Genomic DNA, 17248 nt, shown 5'->3' with positions numbered 1-17248 from the left:
TAAAGTACATTTTCATTCTTATTACCATCGTCGTCAATCGTAAAGATTTAAGGAAACGACCGCGGAAGTTTCTTTCGTAAATGGCATTAAACTTTTCCATAATGAAAAATGCAAGGCATATATTGCAAGGCTCTATATAACGTTGATCGTTACGTTAGTAGTAACATTAAACTATATGAAGAAAGGAACAGTGAACATTGCAAACCAAACAAAATGGCGACGAAGAAAGAGTTTCAAAATCAGTTCTTTTCGCTTCAAAGGCTGATAAAGTGATATTGTAAATCGACGTTCGATGGTTGATATTCGATCGTAGATAATACTCTGTTCGTACGGGAAAGTTTAAATCAGCTTGGAGTACTCGATTAAAAGATCACGAAAGATCCGTTAGATTGAGCTACATAGAATCCATAGAACATTAAATTACTATTAGTCACGGAATACTATTTGTCCGGGAACAAGTAATAGCCAAAACTCAGTGGATATTTTACCAGAAAATTTAGGGAGTCTTTAATTAAACACCCCAATAATATCAATGGGAACGAGGATTACAGCTTAAACCCCTTCTGGAACTCGTTCCTCTCAGGTCTTAAAACGTATTAATATATTTAAAAAAACAGTTCTAATTGGTGATCGGTGACCTGTGACACGATAAACACAGAGATCTTACATAGACCTAATCCACACGATATCGACGTTAGTGTCATTTAATCTCTCGATGAAGTTGACTGCAATGCTGGCGAAACGTCGAAAGAATTTCCTCTAAGGAAACGGCTTGCACCCAGAAGCCTCGATCATTATTGGCCGATTATATCACACGCAAAAGACAAGCAGAGATAAACACTGACCCATTTAACATCCCCACCTAAAAGAAAACTCTTGATCTCAGATTATGTGCCCCTTGAAAACGAACAAGGTTTGTTCGAAGCATTTTAATCTGTCGCCAAAAGTAAATAAGTTTAGGTTGTCTGTTACAAGACCGCCATCTTGTATAAACTCCTTTACCGAATCGATTACCTCGATAGTTGCATGAATCGGTACTTGGAACAATTTTAAGTCCCGTCTTTCTGTAACTATCCAGATTCTACTGCATTTTATTTTAACAGAAAAACCAATAGTAACAGAATAAACGGCTAGTAAACAAAAATAAAAAGATCGAAATAGGGATTAACTGTAAAACCTCTAACAAATAATGAGAATCTTTTTCTTTTTTCGTGAATCAAAGGTGTTCAGACATTAAAAGTGTCCTCGATCGTAATAATAATTGTACATGTATACATATTTATATACATATAAATCTCATATACAATAAAATAAATCTATTTACAACTGAATATCTTGCAATACTTTTTGTTTCTTTTCGGTAGATAACATTGTTATACAGGAATTCGCTACGAAATTATGGGTCGATTGCTAAAACTTTGGTTACGCAAAAATATAGACACAATATTCGCCGCCTAGTCAGGAATTTGTTTAACTTATGTACACGCGTCTATTATCACTAAACTCCGCCGCCTCGTCGAAAAATTATTTCCTTTAGACTTATCTCTACATATCTATGAACAAATGTACAATAATTACAGTAAGAGTTATCGATAGAGATAGTAATTTATAAATACTACGAATAGACAGATTACGGTATATTAATTCGAATGTTCGCAATAACGGAGGAAATACGATCACGATTTCATAGTCGATCAAAAAATTTACGTTTTGCGTTTCGTTTATTTGTACGACGAACTTCGAACGGAAACTGTGTGGAATTGCGTCTCGTACAATTTCGATAATCGATCCGAACCGCCCAATAACCCTCGCGATTTTTCTTTTAACATATTTGCCGTCACGTTGCTTGCCAATAATTAACACCACTCAACTGAAACATTCATAACGCATTAGCATTTATACTTGTAAGACTATCATTATGATCGATAAGAGAAAAAAAAAGGTACAAAGCAATATCCGGTGTCCAGTTAAGAGTTTTTTTTTCCTCTAAGCACCGGGTATAACAAATGTTCTAACAAGCACTGGTAAACGAAGTTTCTTTTCAATAATCGAGTTGTATAAGCTACTTCTGTTCTAAACAGAAATAACGAGTTTACGAAGTATAATATTTTAAATGGCAAAATGCAAAGTCATCCTCAATGGCAAATGCATTAAGATTATTGGGAAATTTATGTACTATTCTTAAACAAACGCCGTGCTTTCTAATCGATTATTTCTTACGTTAAATAATTTAGATCGTGCGTATGTCGCCGGAAGCATATGTTCAGTTTAGCCATATTTAACGTCGTATACTTTCATATTTCGGCCTTACCGAATTGTAGCATAATTTAGGTCATCACGGGCATTTCAATAAGAAGCACGAATAAGTAATTATAATTTCTTAACTTGGAATTGTTTATTTGTCGTTATTGCATTACAAAAAAAAAAAAAAACTAAAACAACTTGGGTTATTTTATTTCAAAGTTTGTAATATCTGTATTCTTGTCGAGGAAGAGTGAGCAACAATTTGAATAGCTTTAAAATGTGTGTCAATTTTATACATTTAATTAAAAATGTCTCTGCGAAGAGGAATAAACATGGCGTATCAAGGTTGGTATAATTATGGCGGTAAATTTGAAATGTGCGCAAAGCGTGAACCATAAATCGTGGTCAATATTAAAAATAAAAATTCTACGCAATATGGCTAAAGTGTACGTGTGTTTTATGCTTCGATCGACGCACTAAAAAATAATGATATCGTGACAAAGGACGTGACAATAATTTTATTTCGTCGCTGTGAAGATTCTGTGCGGACTCGTCTACGTTAAAAATAGCCGTCCGTTATTCGTTGTGTCGAATAAAACTCCGTGATCGCGTATGTATCGATAAATTCTAAAATCACCCATACACGTATATACATACAATAATTCTCTATAGCGGAAGCGCAATAGATTTCACTCACGCGCGTTAGCACTTTTCTCACTCGGAAATCACAGTTGAACATTGGTTTTTCAACGTTACCCGTGGCACTCGTTAGTTTTATTTTTCAATATTAAGTGGCACGTTGGACGCGGCGAGCCAGAAACCGAATGTTTCCGGTTCATGGGTCGGGAAATAATTTTAATCGAAAATAATCGCCCTATAGAGAAACAAAAACTCACGAACAACCATAACAGGGAGGAATTATGCCATAGAACGCGTATATTTTTGCGGAAATTGCGATTCAACCCTCGTACGGCGGATACACGACCATTTCGAGTTCCTCGTTCAAGAACTGCGAGTAATAAGTCTAAGCATCTGTCATTCAAGGGTTAAAGCTGGTTTATAAAATTGGTAAGTATACAAATTTTATTATTTTTACTTCAATGAAACATGAGTATGTAGTTCATTTGCGATAACGCGGGGACTTCCCGACTCGAAACAATTCTAGGAATCGGGGGATGACAGTTGTGCGTGCAGAAAGTGCGACAGTTTACGCGTGCACTGGCAAGCAAACTCTATAAGCTGCCCTATGAAAAATAAGCTCGCCCATTTTACGTAAAATTTTAATCCAACCCGAATATGTATTCCAACGAAAGACGTAGCCAAACCTAACTATGAAATCCCCGAAGCTAAAATTTAATATTCGCCATTCGTTCCTCCTGCCCTCGGACCCATTCGGAGGAACAGCCGGTCGAAACTTATTGTATCAAACACTCCCTCATAATTCATACATGGATCACAGTTAAACGGTTGATATTTTTCTTTACGCGTCTAATCGGCGAGGTTCGAGTGCTCATTGGGGCATTCCGGACGCAGCGCCGAGACGGGGGACCCCGTACAGCGAGTACGGGGAGAAATACGGCGGCAAGCCGGCGGGTGAATGAGGATGCGGCGGTGGAAGGGGTAAACCCAGAGACGACAGAGAATGTGGTAACAATGGCGATGGTTTACCGTACGGGTGGTAGCGCGCGGTGGCCAGGGGACTCAGTGGCGGCGTGGGATAAGTTCTGGAGAACAAAGGATGGGTCGGTGGGAGTCCGACAGAGGGCGACAGGAGGGACAACGTCGTCGAGGTGTCTGTGGCTCCGCTCGTGTGGCTCCTGAGATGCTGGAGCAGCTCGTCCGACGTGGAGAACCTTTTGCCGCAGTAAGCGGTGTCCCCGGCGATCCAGTTGCAAACGTAGGGGAGTTGCGAGGCTGCCGCCAGGGCAGCCAACTGTGCGTGAGCGTAGGCGGCGACACCTAACGCCCCGTACGGCGTACTAGATTTGTGATCGCACTGAGCACAGCCCGCGGGGCAAGAGCCAGCCGTGCTGGAGGCCAGCTTCCCGTTCGCGACCGCCGCGTTCGCGGAACTCACCAGCAAATGGGAGTTGAGTTGGCACCCGGTGCAGTACGGGTCCCTGCACACGGGCATCAGAGTGTCCGGGCCAGCGGAATTTTTCAATCTCGCGTAGCTCAGATAGGGATTCCCGGCCACCAGGCCGCTCTTCAACGCGGCGTGGTGCTGAGACACTAACGAGCTCGCCATCACGTCGATGGGCAACTGAGGGTTGTAACTTAGGTAGGTCGAGGACGCTAAACTGACTCCAGGCTTGAAGGTACCCAGCGGAAGATCCTTGATCGATGGATCCGTCATAGCCAGCACCCCGACGGGGCTAACAACGGACGGTTGCGACGAGTTCGACTCGAGTTGACCCGACGACATGTTTACCACCGAAGACCTGGACGCAGGGGACTCCCGGGCGACGTCGCCGTTGGGCGTCGCTGTCTTTTGACCCTGCGGCGTCGCTGCTTGGATCGACGAGGCGCTTTGGTTACTCGGGCATCGTTTGTTGCCACTACCGGGTGTCCTCGATCTGCCGGACGTCGAGTGACTAGAGGCTGAACGCTGCTCGTCCGGACTCGCCGCTTTCTCGCGACCCAAACACGACTCGTACGGCTTGAAGTTGGCCTTTGCGGACTCCGTGGACGTTGGCGCGATCGGCGACGATTTTTCGCGCGATTGCTCCGCGGTCTTTGACGATTTCCCGCTCGACTGTTTCTCCAAGGAGCCTAAGAGAGATTTGTTGGACGGCGTGTCTGCTCCTATTTGACTGCAAGTCTGGGCCAGGAGGGCGAGGGGGCTCTTCTTTGCGTCCAGCTGGAAACAAAATTAATGCGTGAGGAAAGGATTCGTTGCTAGATCACCTGCTGACCATAAAGCTAGTTTTATTGATTGGGGTACCGTTGTCTCCGGGCCATCAACCGGGGTACAATGTTATCCCTATTGCTAACTTCACACTTTCGACCATTTAAATGTTTTATTAAATCCATAATATTGTCATAAGATCCATAACGGTAACCTACTGTGCAGAAGTAGACGTAAATTTGTGTCTTCTTTTATTTCATCGGGTTACTTAAATACATATCTTTTCTCAAACAATACATTTACACTTCAGTATGATGTAATTGAGTTGCTTTTTTGTACAATTTACTTGCATATATATTTTTTTTAGAATTAAAATCGATTTGGAATATTATCCCATCTTATAAAGGTTAAATGGTAAAATCTACGAACGTGAGATATGGAATACATAATAATGAGAATTTTATTTTCCACTGATCATGATCATAAATTAAATTACAATGAACTGCATCTGCTTATATTAGTTATAGATGATCGACGACATTTATCTGTTAAAATTAAAACGGTCCCTCTGAGTTATTGAAAATTTAACCAATAATCGCTAACTGTTAACCGAAAACAAATTATTAATTTTTGACTAACTTTGAGAATGTTTATTTAGTTTGATGGCTTCGTAAATTTTCGACGTGTTCATTATCGCTTTTATTAAACTGATGAACAAAAAAAAAAAGTGAATAATGTCTATTAGACGAATGTATTGCTAATTACGCGAGTTTTCAACGCAGACGCGATTAGTAGGATGTTTGCGAAAATTTAATATTGGCGCCGGGGCGAGTGTTCGTTTCGAGGTAGCCGAGATGATGCAGTTGGTATAATTAGCGTATACAGGAACGATATTTCTCGCGGCTGATACGTCCATCGAACAGATGTTCACTGTAATTAAAATGCAACGTTCATGCAACTAACCCGCCATTTACGGTTGCTTCTGCTAATGGCGCGATGCCGACAGTTATTAATGCTGTGAACTGCAACAGGCTATTACAGCATTACGATTAAACCTGTATGTTAATTGCACCCGCAAAAAGTTAACGAAACTTATGGACAGTTTTAATCATCGTCTAACAAAATCTGCGCCGTCGTGCGTTGGTCCATCTTTGGTACAAATATCAACCCGAAAATACTCCTATGCAAGTGTTACTGTAAGAAGTTTGTGCAAATCTTCAAAAAGAATAGTAAAGATTATTAATCTTTCAGACAAATAAAATTCGATCGAATTAATTTTATATGTAAAGGAATCTCAATAATCGAAGGTGTAAACATGTTTATGCGTTTGATAGTCAAGGTTCTCGAGAATCTATACAAAGTGCCTCAGAATCGATAATCATGGATAGAATTGTTTAATTTGAGGCTTCGTTTTTGAGATAATTGAATTTGAAAATTTGTCGATTATGCGTGCGATTGGATACGAGTTACTGTGGTATGTCTGTCCACTGCCCACTGTTTCTACTTACGCTACAATCGCAGTACTGTATTGGAGACACAATGAACCTTTTAACGAATTCTCAAATGGAAAAATTTTATTCTCCATTTCCGATTTGTTTTTTTCATATAGAACCACCCCCTCCAGGTGAAATATTTAATTAAAATCATTTCTTTATTAACTAAATTATGCTGACTACGTACTGCGAATTCTTGGAGATTGTAATTGTATAATAATTAAGTAACAAATTCAATGAATTTATATAAATACGTTAATTTTAAACAATTTAAAATATACGTAATAAATATTTTTCACAAAATCACTGAATCGAAGCGTTATGTTTCACTTATTTTTTATTTTTTATTCAGGTAAGAATTTTATCCATCTCTGTCTTACGCCGCACACATGCGGTTGTTGAAATGCTCCGAACGAGCTCGTGTGTGGTCTCGTTTTCAACGGGAAAACATTGCCAACTCATGCGTAATACTTTCACGAAAACATAATGAAAAATACAAAAATGGGTTACGAAATCTTGAGCATAATTTGCAAACTTAGAAAGCACAACATTATTATTAAAATTGCTTTTTATGTAACAATTAAAATATCTACATTTTTGTCTGCCTAATAACTAACTTCACTCATACAAATTCTTGCATATTTCTAAACATTCTGTTAGATAATATACTACATTCTTAAAATTTTATATATACCGTTCAAATAAAAATCATATCCAATAAGTTACTAATGTTACGATTAAGATGTGAGACATTGAAATTTGTTTACGTTATAATAAATGCAAAGCTACGTAACGTACTAAAAAACTTTTCTAGCAAAATATAATACAATTCCTTTACTATATGCAAAATACTTGGAATACCATAGAAATTTGAGCACGAATCTATTCAGTTTAAGAAGTAAACATCTTCGTAGCGTAGCAAGAAAGTAAAAATAAAATTAAAAAAAAGAGAGAAAACGGATCGACTTTCGTTCATTTTTGCAACGCTGACTTCTCTGGTGCCTATCCCCGTACAGCATTGTTACCAAATCGCGTTTTGATTTACAGCGCTCGTAAATCAGCGAACGTCTGAGCAGAAACGTTGCCAGCACTCGTTGTCCTCAAAATAGTTTACAGGAGTTAAAGGGTAAGACGAGAAATGCATTCTCGTCGAGGTTAACGAAACGCCGACAGCCGCAATTAATGAACCGTCGAAACGATTGTCCTTCGCGGCAGATATTTATTTCATGCCGAGTTAACGATCCGATAGCGCTGTTATTGCATTGACACCGTTTCACCGATGTTTCATTAATTATGCTCTTAACGGATACCACCGCGGTGTATTTACTCATTTCGCGTATACGGAATTAATGATCCACGATTTTGTGCTTAAAAAAATATACAGGTTGATCCATTTGAGGTATCCTACGTAATAATCCCCAAAACTATAGCTCGTCCCGAAGAGAGTTCCTAAAAAAATGAAAGAAGGTCTCTTGGGGCCGAGTTTACAAGACAATTGCGTGCGAAACTTCGAACGGTGTCACCCTGTATTACGTAGGAATGCAACGAACGGTGCAAAAATTTTGTAACTCGAGCGTAATCGCCAGGAACGCGATAAATGTTACCAGCGTGCACGGAATGTTTATATTTTGATCGTGGTTGTTGTAGGCGTTGTAGGAGAAGAAGAGACGAGGGGAACGGAAAGGCAACACTAACCGTAGTAGGCAGAGGCGTGAGGTATTCCGGTCGGAGGTACTGATTCGCGCTGGAAGTCAGCATCTTAGAAAGATGTTCGTCCCCTTTCTTCGCACGGCTCTGCTTCTAACGGGCAACACTATGATCACTTGGCGACAGTCCACCGAGGACTGACAAAACAAAACCCCCGAGACGAACCGTGCAAACACTTTTTCCCCGTACACTTCCTTATATCCGTAGTGAAGGAACAATGAAAGCGCACGTCAACGGAGCCATTTGGCAGCTCCTGAAAGCGTACTCCTTCGACACACAATTCTCATCCGGTTTGCAAGGAACACAACACACCAGGATGCAGAGAAAAATGAAGAAATTGGGATACACGGTACGCATTACATAACAAATAACATTTACTTCACGCGACCGACTTCGAATCGCTACTGAGTAGGTTCGCGTACTGTTCCCTCGACCGAGCTTCCCCGTACCACCCCCCCACCACTTGTCCATCGACGAGCGTTCAGCTGACTCACCCCGCCTCGCCTCGCCGCACAGCGCCACGTACGCTGAGGAAGCTTACCCCTTCACGCTTCGTCGCTACAACCTATATATGTACTCCCCCCCACCATTATACTTTCAACACTAGCGATGGAGACGATGCTCTCTCAGCGCTAGAACCACCGACGTTTCACTAGTCCCTCGTTTCATGCTCGCTACCTTTCCCCTCGATACTCTTCGCTGAGCCATCCACATTCTTAGAACTGGCGCAAAGCAATTCAGAATGCGATATCTGGTGAATGTGGTCACTATACTATCGCGTCGTGGACCTAAGTCAACGACCATTAGAGAGGGATCACTATTACAGATCACAGAAAGGGTTTTCTACTCTTGGAATAAAATTCTTAATCACAACACTAGAGGGATGCCCCCTTGTGAGTAGCTTGAGTGGCGTAATATCTAAGATATTATACAGGGGTGGCCAAGTTAAATAGGATTACCTAAATGCTATCTTTAGTAGGTAAACTCGATTTTCGTCGATGAATAAAATAATTTTGAAAAAGATTGCGATTGAGATTCGACTTGTAGCCATCGCTGACCAAGGAATCGTAATTTCCCCGCCGCGGTGAGGGGAAGCGCAACAACGACGGCGCGAACGACGAATACGAAGAGCGGCGCGACTAACCAATCCGAACGAAAGAGGCGAAGGTGTCGCGGTCGTGTCGGCGGCGGCAACGGTGGTGTTCGAGACACGGTGGTCGTGTCGGTACGCGCTATATGTACACTTTTACCGGGCACAAGCGACCCGACCAACGACGTGTCGACCTGTGCGAGGTGCCCCACAGCGGGGAAGAACGACCAACATTGTGTCAAAGTCGTAGAACTTTTGATAGGGGCGAATAGAATGTTAATTTCTTTTTTTACATTAAATTTGAGACGTAGAATAGGGGGAAATTATACAGAATTTGGTAGGCGTCTCTTCGTACGTAGAAAACGTGAGCCAAAGTTGAAGATTTTTGAGTAAAATTTTAAATTATTTTTCATCGCATGAAATTTGAATTTTTTTTATGTCTTGTTGTATATCGTTTCCTACAGATTTTGATATGCTGAATCCAAATCCGGTCGTAAAATTGGATTGGCACTTCTGGTTTTCGAGAAAAGTTCGATTTTATTGTAAGAGTTAAAAAAATAGCTAAAGCATGTTGCTTTTTCAAGCTTCCACGATGTATATTTCTTTTTAATGCTAGTATACAGCCTTTTTTTTAGAAAGACATGTTGATTTAGAGTAGATTTACATTATTTAACAAGGTTAATATATAATATTAATGGACAATAATTAGGCAACATTACAAAATAAAACATTAGTAGCTTTGTTTTGTACAACACGAATTCCTGTAACAGGGAATTTGTTAGGCAGCAAACTATCGTGTTGTACCAGGGATGCACGTAGTTTCTAATCCAACGTTACGATTGTCCTTTTGATAATCAAAGTTTAAACAGATCTGGAAACTTTCCAAAATACAATACCCAGAGATTGTAATTAGTTAAACTTTAGGCGCAGGAAACACCCAACATTTAACGCGTTACGGAAGTTTTAAGTAAGAACTATGAGAACTAACAGATAATTAGGAGTCACAAACTTTACTTGCTATCTCTTCGTAGTAAATCGTAAAATATATTAAATCTACTTATTTTATTCTTTCAATGTATTTAATATTTCTACAAAGAACAGATCTGAAGATGCCGCCATTTCTTTTTAAAATTGTAACTTGAATAATATACGATATTAAGAAGTAAATTCTATAATGGAGATTAGTTTTATAACGTAAAGTAAGAGTAGTTAATCTAGGTGGATAAAAGACATATTTGGCGACTGTAACGGAATCTTTTACACTTTATTGCAAGTTATTGGAAAAGGTTTGGAACGATGGAAAACACATCCATAAATTCACTTTATAACGGCCGCGATACCTGCCCAAAGTAGACCGTTCTGCGTGTTTGTATTACGAGGTGGCCTTGATTTGTAACCATAAAGAACACTGTTGTTTCGAAGTATAATTGCGAGATATTTCATTCCTTTATGCCCCATATTTTATTCTAAGATATATAAAAAATATTTCACTATTTTATATTAAATGTAGAACACGTAAGAGAATTTGTTTCAGTCGTTTACTGGAATCAGTACTATAGCTGTGAGCTTATAAACGCGTTAACACTCATTTGCTAAAAATGGTCACAGATTGAAAATAATGAATCACGCAATGAATTATTGTATCAAAAAAATACCAATTGTATTTTGTAGGTCTACATAAATTGGGTATATCGTAAATACATACCTTACGAAACAATATCTAATATTAAAGACTGAAACATCTTACGATTAGGCTTCGAAATAGTTCTTTATGGTGAGCAGATTAGGGTTACGTTTCCTCGATATACAGACCCATGGAACGGTCAACTTCAAGCAGGTACCATGGTTATTAGGCTTTAGGAAATTTATGGGTGTGTTTCCTGTCGATCCAAACCATTCCTAATATCTTCCGACAAAAATTACAAACGAGAAAATTCAAAAGTCATGGAACTAATTTTCTGGTCTATATTTTTTCAAAATTAAATAATAATCTTCGAAAGAAATTTGTAGTTTGACTATTTAGTGATAGAGTTTCACTAGAAATTGTAGAAAAATCGACTAGTGTTGTAAAACCCAAGTTATTTGATCGACTATGAAATTTAATCTACAAAACCAATATGGCTGATAAGGGACAAATGTACCAAAAAAGTAATTTTTCTATCAAACGATAGACATCAGAGATTTTTAAAACAAAGTTTTAAACTTCTGTCGTGCAATGGTTCCGTGTTGCTCGTCTTTACCGGTCCAGATACGTTTTAAATACATAATGTACAGGGTCGAATGCATATTGTAACGATTAATAAATTCGGTTGAAATAGATCGAGGCAGTAATGGTGCTGGTATATGTTCGTGGGGCATAGATAGGTTCATATTGCATCGAAATGCATATCAATTGTTTCATGGAAATTCAAGTGTTACTTCCCTTCATTATTATTCACAGAATTATATGATAGTATCGCGAATACGTGCAATGCAGACAAGTGGATTTAATAATTTGTACCGATTACAAAATCGTGTTATAAAGGCGATTTGTCATTTGAAATATGCAATTCCACGATAACCTCTTTTCACACCAATTCTTGCCATATAATTCCCTTTTCCGTTTTTTTCTTTACAATATTATTTTTTATATTACAATCCTTTTGTAATATATCATCTAATTTTCGTATAAAAATTCGTGAAAACAGAAATTCTTTCCCAGACATGAATATTAGAAAATTGACCATGTTTACTTCCGAAGTAAAAAGAGAAATTATAATCTTACGAAGTTATTTTTCTTTTCAGTTAGCAAACTCTTTGTCAGTTATTCTATAGCCAATATGTCAGGATTGTTCAACCCTCAGATGCTTATAGCGGATCTTAAATAATTCTTTACAAATTTTAGAAAGACGTAATGAGTTTTAATTAGATCTTGTTCCTTTGAAACAATTGTGTCCAAAGTCACGTAATTCTTTTTCATCGAAATGGAATATTTTGGTTGGAATATCTGTTTTACTTTCCCTTTTTTTTTTAAATAAACCGTAGACTTTTACTGGGAAATTTGGATTATTCATTTGTACATGTAATAAATTACCATTCACTCGTTTAAAGCCATGTGTTGGTACTCGGTATAGTCAGCGTCTGGTCATCTGGTGTTGTGGATGGCGGAGTCGTGGTTTTCTTCAGTCGGCGCCACATAAACATGTTGTCCTCGTCGGGATAGACAGAAGGGGAAGGCCCGGATGATTATACACCGCTCTCATCTTTCATCAAAGCGTATCCACTAACTAGCGCTAATAACGCCACTAATGCTCTTTCGTGGAAACTACTCGTATCTAACAACCACTCCGCTCTACCTTCTCCACTACAAATATAACAGCGACCCGGAGTTTATGATTCGTTTCTTTCTAGATGGAAATGGCACTTATTGTCGAATTAACATTCCCTTCCAAACTTTTACAGCCGTCACGAGAAACTACATAAATATTTAATCGCTGGCATCTATCGATCTTGCGATCGTGGCAAGCTCAACAAGCCAAAAAAAGCAAGCTCAAAGTCTTGGAAATTGTATCGATGGCTACCAGGTTACCTATGATCCCAACAAAGGACAAAAACAAAATATATGATCGTTGAAAATTAATTTTAATCGCTTCAAGCATATTGGTAGTTGATACTGGTTGTTCTGGGTTTGAGAGAAAGCTGATTTCTTAAATTGTGAAGGTTTTCAGAGGACTTGGATCGGGGAAAAGATCTTTAAAAACTAGGTAGACATCTACTTTATGATCTTTGGGAAATTTGATAAAATTTCGATCGCGAACGTGAAGACAGAAGGTTCAGTGTCGACAACTGAGATTTGAGGATTGGTTTACGGTGCGGGCGTCGTGTTTGAAGGGCTAAGCCGTGTCTTTGGAGGAAATTGTCCCGACGTTTCTCCAACAGCGCGGCTAGCTTCGTCAGAGATCAAATAGCGCACTGATATTGACGCGTGTCGTGCGGCTTAGGTCTATTTAAGGTGTCTGTGCTCGTGTCATGGTTCGTTGGCTACCAATCACCGACCTAGCATCACGGGTCACTGGTCACCAATCAAAGCTGTATTAATTGTTCGCCGGGACAATTAAAAAATTGGGTGGAGCGGGTTCCAGATGGAGTTCCAACGGTAGTGCCTATCGATGTTTTTAGGGTGTTTTATTGCCCTGTTTAAGGGAGGGAATTGCAATAAAAGTCCGTCGAGACATCGAAGTTAAATTATGAAAATCCCCTCTCTGTTATAAACGAAAAGAAATCAAAAGATGCTCCAAGTTTCGTATCAATATACAGGGTGTTCGGCCACCCCTGGGAAAAATTTTAATAGGAGATTCTGGAGACCAAAATATGACGAAAATCAAGGATACTAATTTGTTGTATGTGGCTTCGTTAAAAAGTTATAGAAACATTTTCGGCCACACAGTATATTTTCGGTAAAGAATTTTTTTCTCAAAAGTACGTAGGATTTCGGGGGTATGTCTATTCACCAAAAATAATTGTAATTTACCCCTGCAACCAAACATAATTTTTTTAGAACGATTTGAAATTTTTTAATTTCGCCGATAAATTTCAGCACTTACTCGAATTTTTTTCTCGAAAGTGCGTAGGATTTCGAGGGTATGTCTATTCACCAAAAATAATTGTAATTGATCCCTGCAATCGAAAATAATTTTTCCAGAATGATTTGAAATTTTTTAATTTAATTTTGTTAATAACTTTTTAACGAAGCCTCAATCAAGAAATTCATATTGTTGATTTTCGTCTTATTCTGGCCTCTAGAATCTCCCATTAAAATTTTCCCCAGGGTTGGCCGAACATCCTGTATAATAATTTTAAAATAATTCTAAAATTCCACAGAATGATTTAACAAAGCATCGACGTTGGGGAAACGCGTTAAGAACCGCTCTCTGTATCTTTTCCTATTTCCTGTGTCCCGCTTACTAATTCTAAATCGTCTTTATTCCGGGTAAGGATAAGCCCGGGCGTTTTCGAAACTCGCTACCGGATTTTCGTCGTCGTTGTGATTTCTCACGTGTCTCCGCAGGAAGCCAGTCGGGAGTAGATAATCACCCTCCGTTCACCGCACATCGATCAGGCGAAGCGTAAACACGATTAGTATAACGTACAGCTAATGAACTAATCCCGCCACGTCGTCGACGAGCACGAACCCGTCCCGTAGAATGGCGCTGAGAGTTCACCCGATATTCGTTATTTACCCCCACTCTCTCGAGCCCCCGGGGCTCCTCCGTACCGATTCTTTCCCCCTATGCTCCAGAAATGAGCGCCGTTATTTATGGGCTAGTCCGTTGCACATTCTGCGCAAGGACTGCACGAAATCGACAGCTGTCGCCCCCGGTAGCCAGCTCCGTCTATGTACCCCCATCTTTCTTCCTTAAGATCAGTTTTCACGTGACATAAACTCACGACTTTCAATGCCCTGGCACTCGATGTCGCGACATTTGTCATTGTGCTAACTTAAACATTCCTACGCTTTCTCCCCCCCCATTTTCTTTCAAAATTGGTTACCAATGGGTCGACAAATCTATTTATAAACTATATAAATTTTTGGTTGTTATATTGTTTCGAGAGGTGCGAATATGTTGGTTAATAAATACAATGTATAACGATAAGGTGTTCTTGTGACTGTGTACATGTATGTAATGACCTGCCACGGTGTTCTAATTATGTACGAAGGATGGCGTTGGTGTTTTCTTTTTCCAATATAAATGATATTTATGGTTATTTTATATTCCACACGAGGGGACACGAACTCACCGCTTCTTTTGAACTTAAAAAATTTTTTAAACAGAATTTCTTAATTATGTTCAACGCTATAAATTGACAGAAAGAAATTTAAATTCGAAAGGGTCCTCAAGAAAGGGTACACATTATTTTATAAATTTCTTTTTTTTCCCTTTAGTGGAATTAATCATTTACAGATTTAGCATATTATGAAAATCATCCGTGACTGAAAATTCTGTTATCTATTGAAAACAGTATGGATTTCGTGTGCGGATGAACGTAAAGATGGTTCGCAGGTTACGGTGTGCACGTACGTAGGCACGACGTATATATGCGTCCGCTGATCTATACTTATAACCGGGCGCGTATTGGTGCAAAAGGCGTTATTTATGTCCTCTTTGTCGGGCCATCGATAACCGCCGTAGAGAACTGTGGCGTGGCGTAGCATGGCGTGGCCTAGTGCAGCTCGTGTCGGTGTATACGCACATAAATAATGCGAGCGCAATTTCCCATGTAATTGATGGGGTGCCCCGTTCTCCCCCCCGTGCCTTCCTAGCTTTCCTTCCCTTTCCATAATGGTGAGTGAACTGAGCTCTGGATGTTAGCCACAGAGCACCCCGTGGGGCGTAAACTCGACAATGCCTTCGTCACGCCGCGCATTGTTTGCCACTGCCGAGAGTGAACTCTCGGGGTTGATTTACTGTCCCAAGTTCGCTCACGAGCCACGGACGGCTCCGCAGCCCCGCAAAGAGCATGTACCGAAATTTTCGACGAAAGATCGTCGCTCCTCTTGTCATCTCCTTCCACAACCCCTCCCCTTACGACCCGGTTTCTCTGGTAACCTCGGCTGGAAGATGACTTTGCACCGTCGCCCGAGAGTCGTTATAAGCCGCGATTTAGCCACCCCTTTCCTTCAAGCGTTCCACCGCTCGAGTACTTGAAATTCAAAGACGAAATTCATTTTATCCGAGTATTATGTTGTACAAATACAATGCTCAGCGATCTGCTCGGTTTATCAGGGGATGTTCGCCATCTTTGATTGAGACTTTCGTACGTAAACAAGACGATAATAGTGAGATAACTAGTGGAAATTTAAGGGAGCGTCACTGTGGAATATTTGATCAAATTTAAAAAAATTCAATCTGTTCGAAGTAAATTATGGAAAGTTAGGATTGTTTTAAAAAGCCCATTACTTAGAATAATCAGGTGTAAAATTCATTTTCTCTAATTATTCTGTTATCCAAATACAGTGGTGGCTGCTTAAATGCCCAGCGATCGGTTTATTGGGGGATGTTCGCCATTTGTTATTCAGACTTTCGTACGTAAATAAAACGATAATAATGGGATAAAAAATTGTTCGATATAAATTATGAAAAGCTAGCAAACATTGATTTAAAACACGCTTTGCATCAAATAATCGTGGTTGTAGCGTGCATATTGGTTCCAGGTATACTTTCAGGGACTCGAAGACGAAATTCATCTTTGATTGAGACTTCCATACGTAAACAGAGCCATAATAGTGGGGTAACTCGTGTACACTGTAGAATATTTGATCTTTGGAAAAATTTAATCCGTTCGAAGTAAACTATGAAAAGCTAGCAAACATTGTTTTAAAACACCCTTTGCTCCGAATAATCAAAGTTCTAGCGTGCATATTGTTTCCGGTTATAATATTGAGGGCTGGAAAATCCCCCGAAACGGGTTGACCGTGTCAGGAAAATCGAAAGCCTGGTTTTTATCTTATTTTCTTTGATGGTTGCTTTCGCCTCCAGGTATACGTTATCTTGTTAGGTTGTCCCAACAATCGGATCGAACATCAAGTCCGGCGTAGCCTGGGCAGACTATTTAGGTTAGGAAGGGTTAACCAACGGGTACGGTGATTTAAATCAATGACGGCAGCACATCTGCTAGCAGAGATTAATGATCGTGCGCACGAGAACGATGTCTGAATTCGATTCTCTTAGAAGATCGGACATATTAGAAACTAATTTAACGAGCCGCTTTCATCGTGCAATTCAATATCCATCCCGTTCCCTCTTACTATATTGTGTAGCCATCCACTATCGGCTACCATGTTGATTGATCGACGATATCGCGTACGCGATATTTCTTTTCTCTTAG

The 17248-nt window shown here is 39.7% G+C and overlaps 1 protein-coding gene across 2 annotated transcripts; it reads right to left on the bottom strand.

The window, feature by feature from the left end:
• Positions 1-1252: 1252 nt before the first annotated feature.
• On the bottom strand, positions 1253-8804 carry LOC143346321 (zinc finger protein Elbow). Of its 2 annotated transcripts, none has more exons than XM_076774317.1 (2): positions 8671-8804; positions 1253-5104 (listed from the first exon to the last, which is right to left on the bottom strand). In XM_076774317.1, the coding sequence occupies exons 1-2, from the start codon at positions 8761-8763 to the stop codon at positions 3755-3757; spliced, it is 1443 nt and encodes a 480-aa protein (XP_076630432.1). In that variant the 5' UTR covers positions 8764-8804; the 3' UTR covers positions 1253-3754. The 2 variants fall into 2 exon arrangements, with proteins under 2 accessions (XP_076630432.1, XP_076630441.1); XM_076774326.1 differs by lacking the exon at positions 8671-8804 and adding an exon at positions 8281-8422.
• Positions 8805-17248: the final 8444 nt, after the last annotated feature.

The sequence above is a fragment of the Colletes latitarsis genome, chromosome 2 (genome assembly GCF_051014445.1).
Source record: "Colletes latitarsis isolate SP2378_abdomen chromosome 2, iyColLati1, whole genome shotgun sequence".
NCBI classification, from domain to species: domain Eukaryota; kingdom Metazoa; phylum Arthropoda; class Insecta; order Hymenoptera; family Colletidae; genus Colletes; species Colletes latitarsis.
The sequence above is the reverse complement of the archived record's forward strand: the minus strand, read 5'-3'. Positions and strand labels throughout refer to the sequence as shown.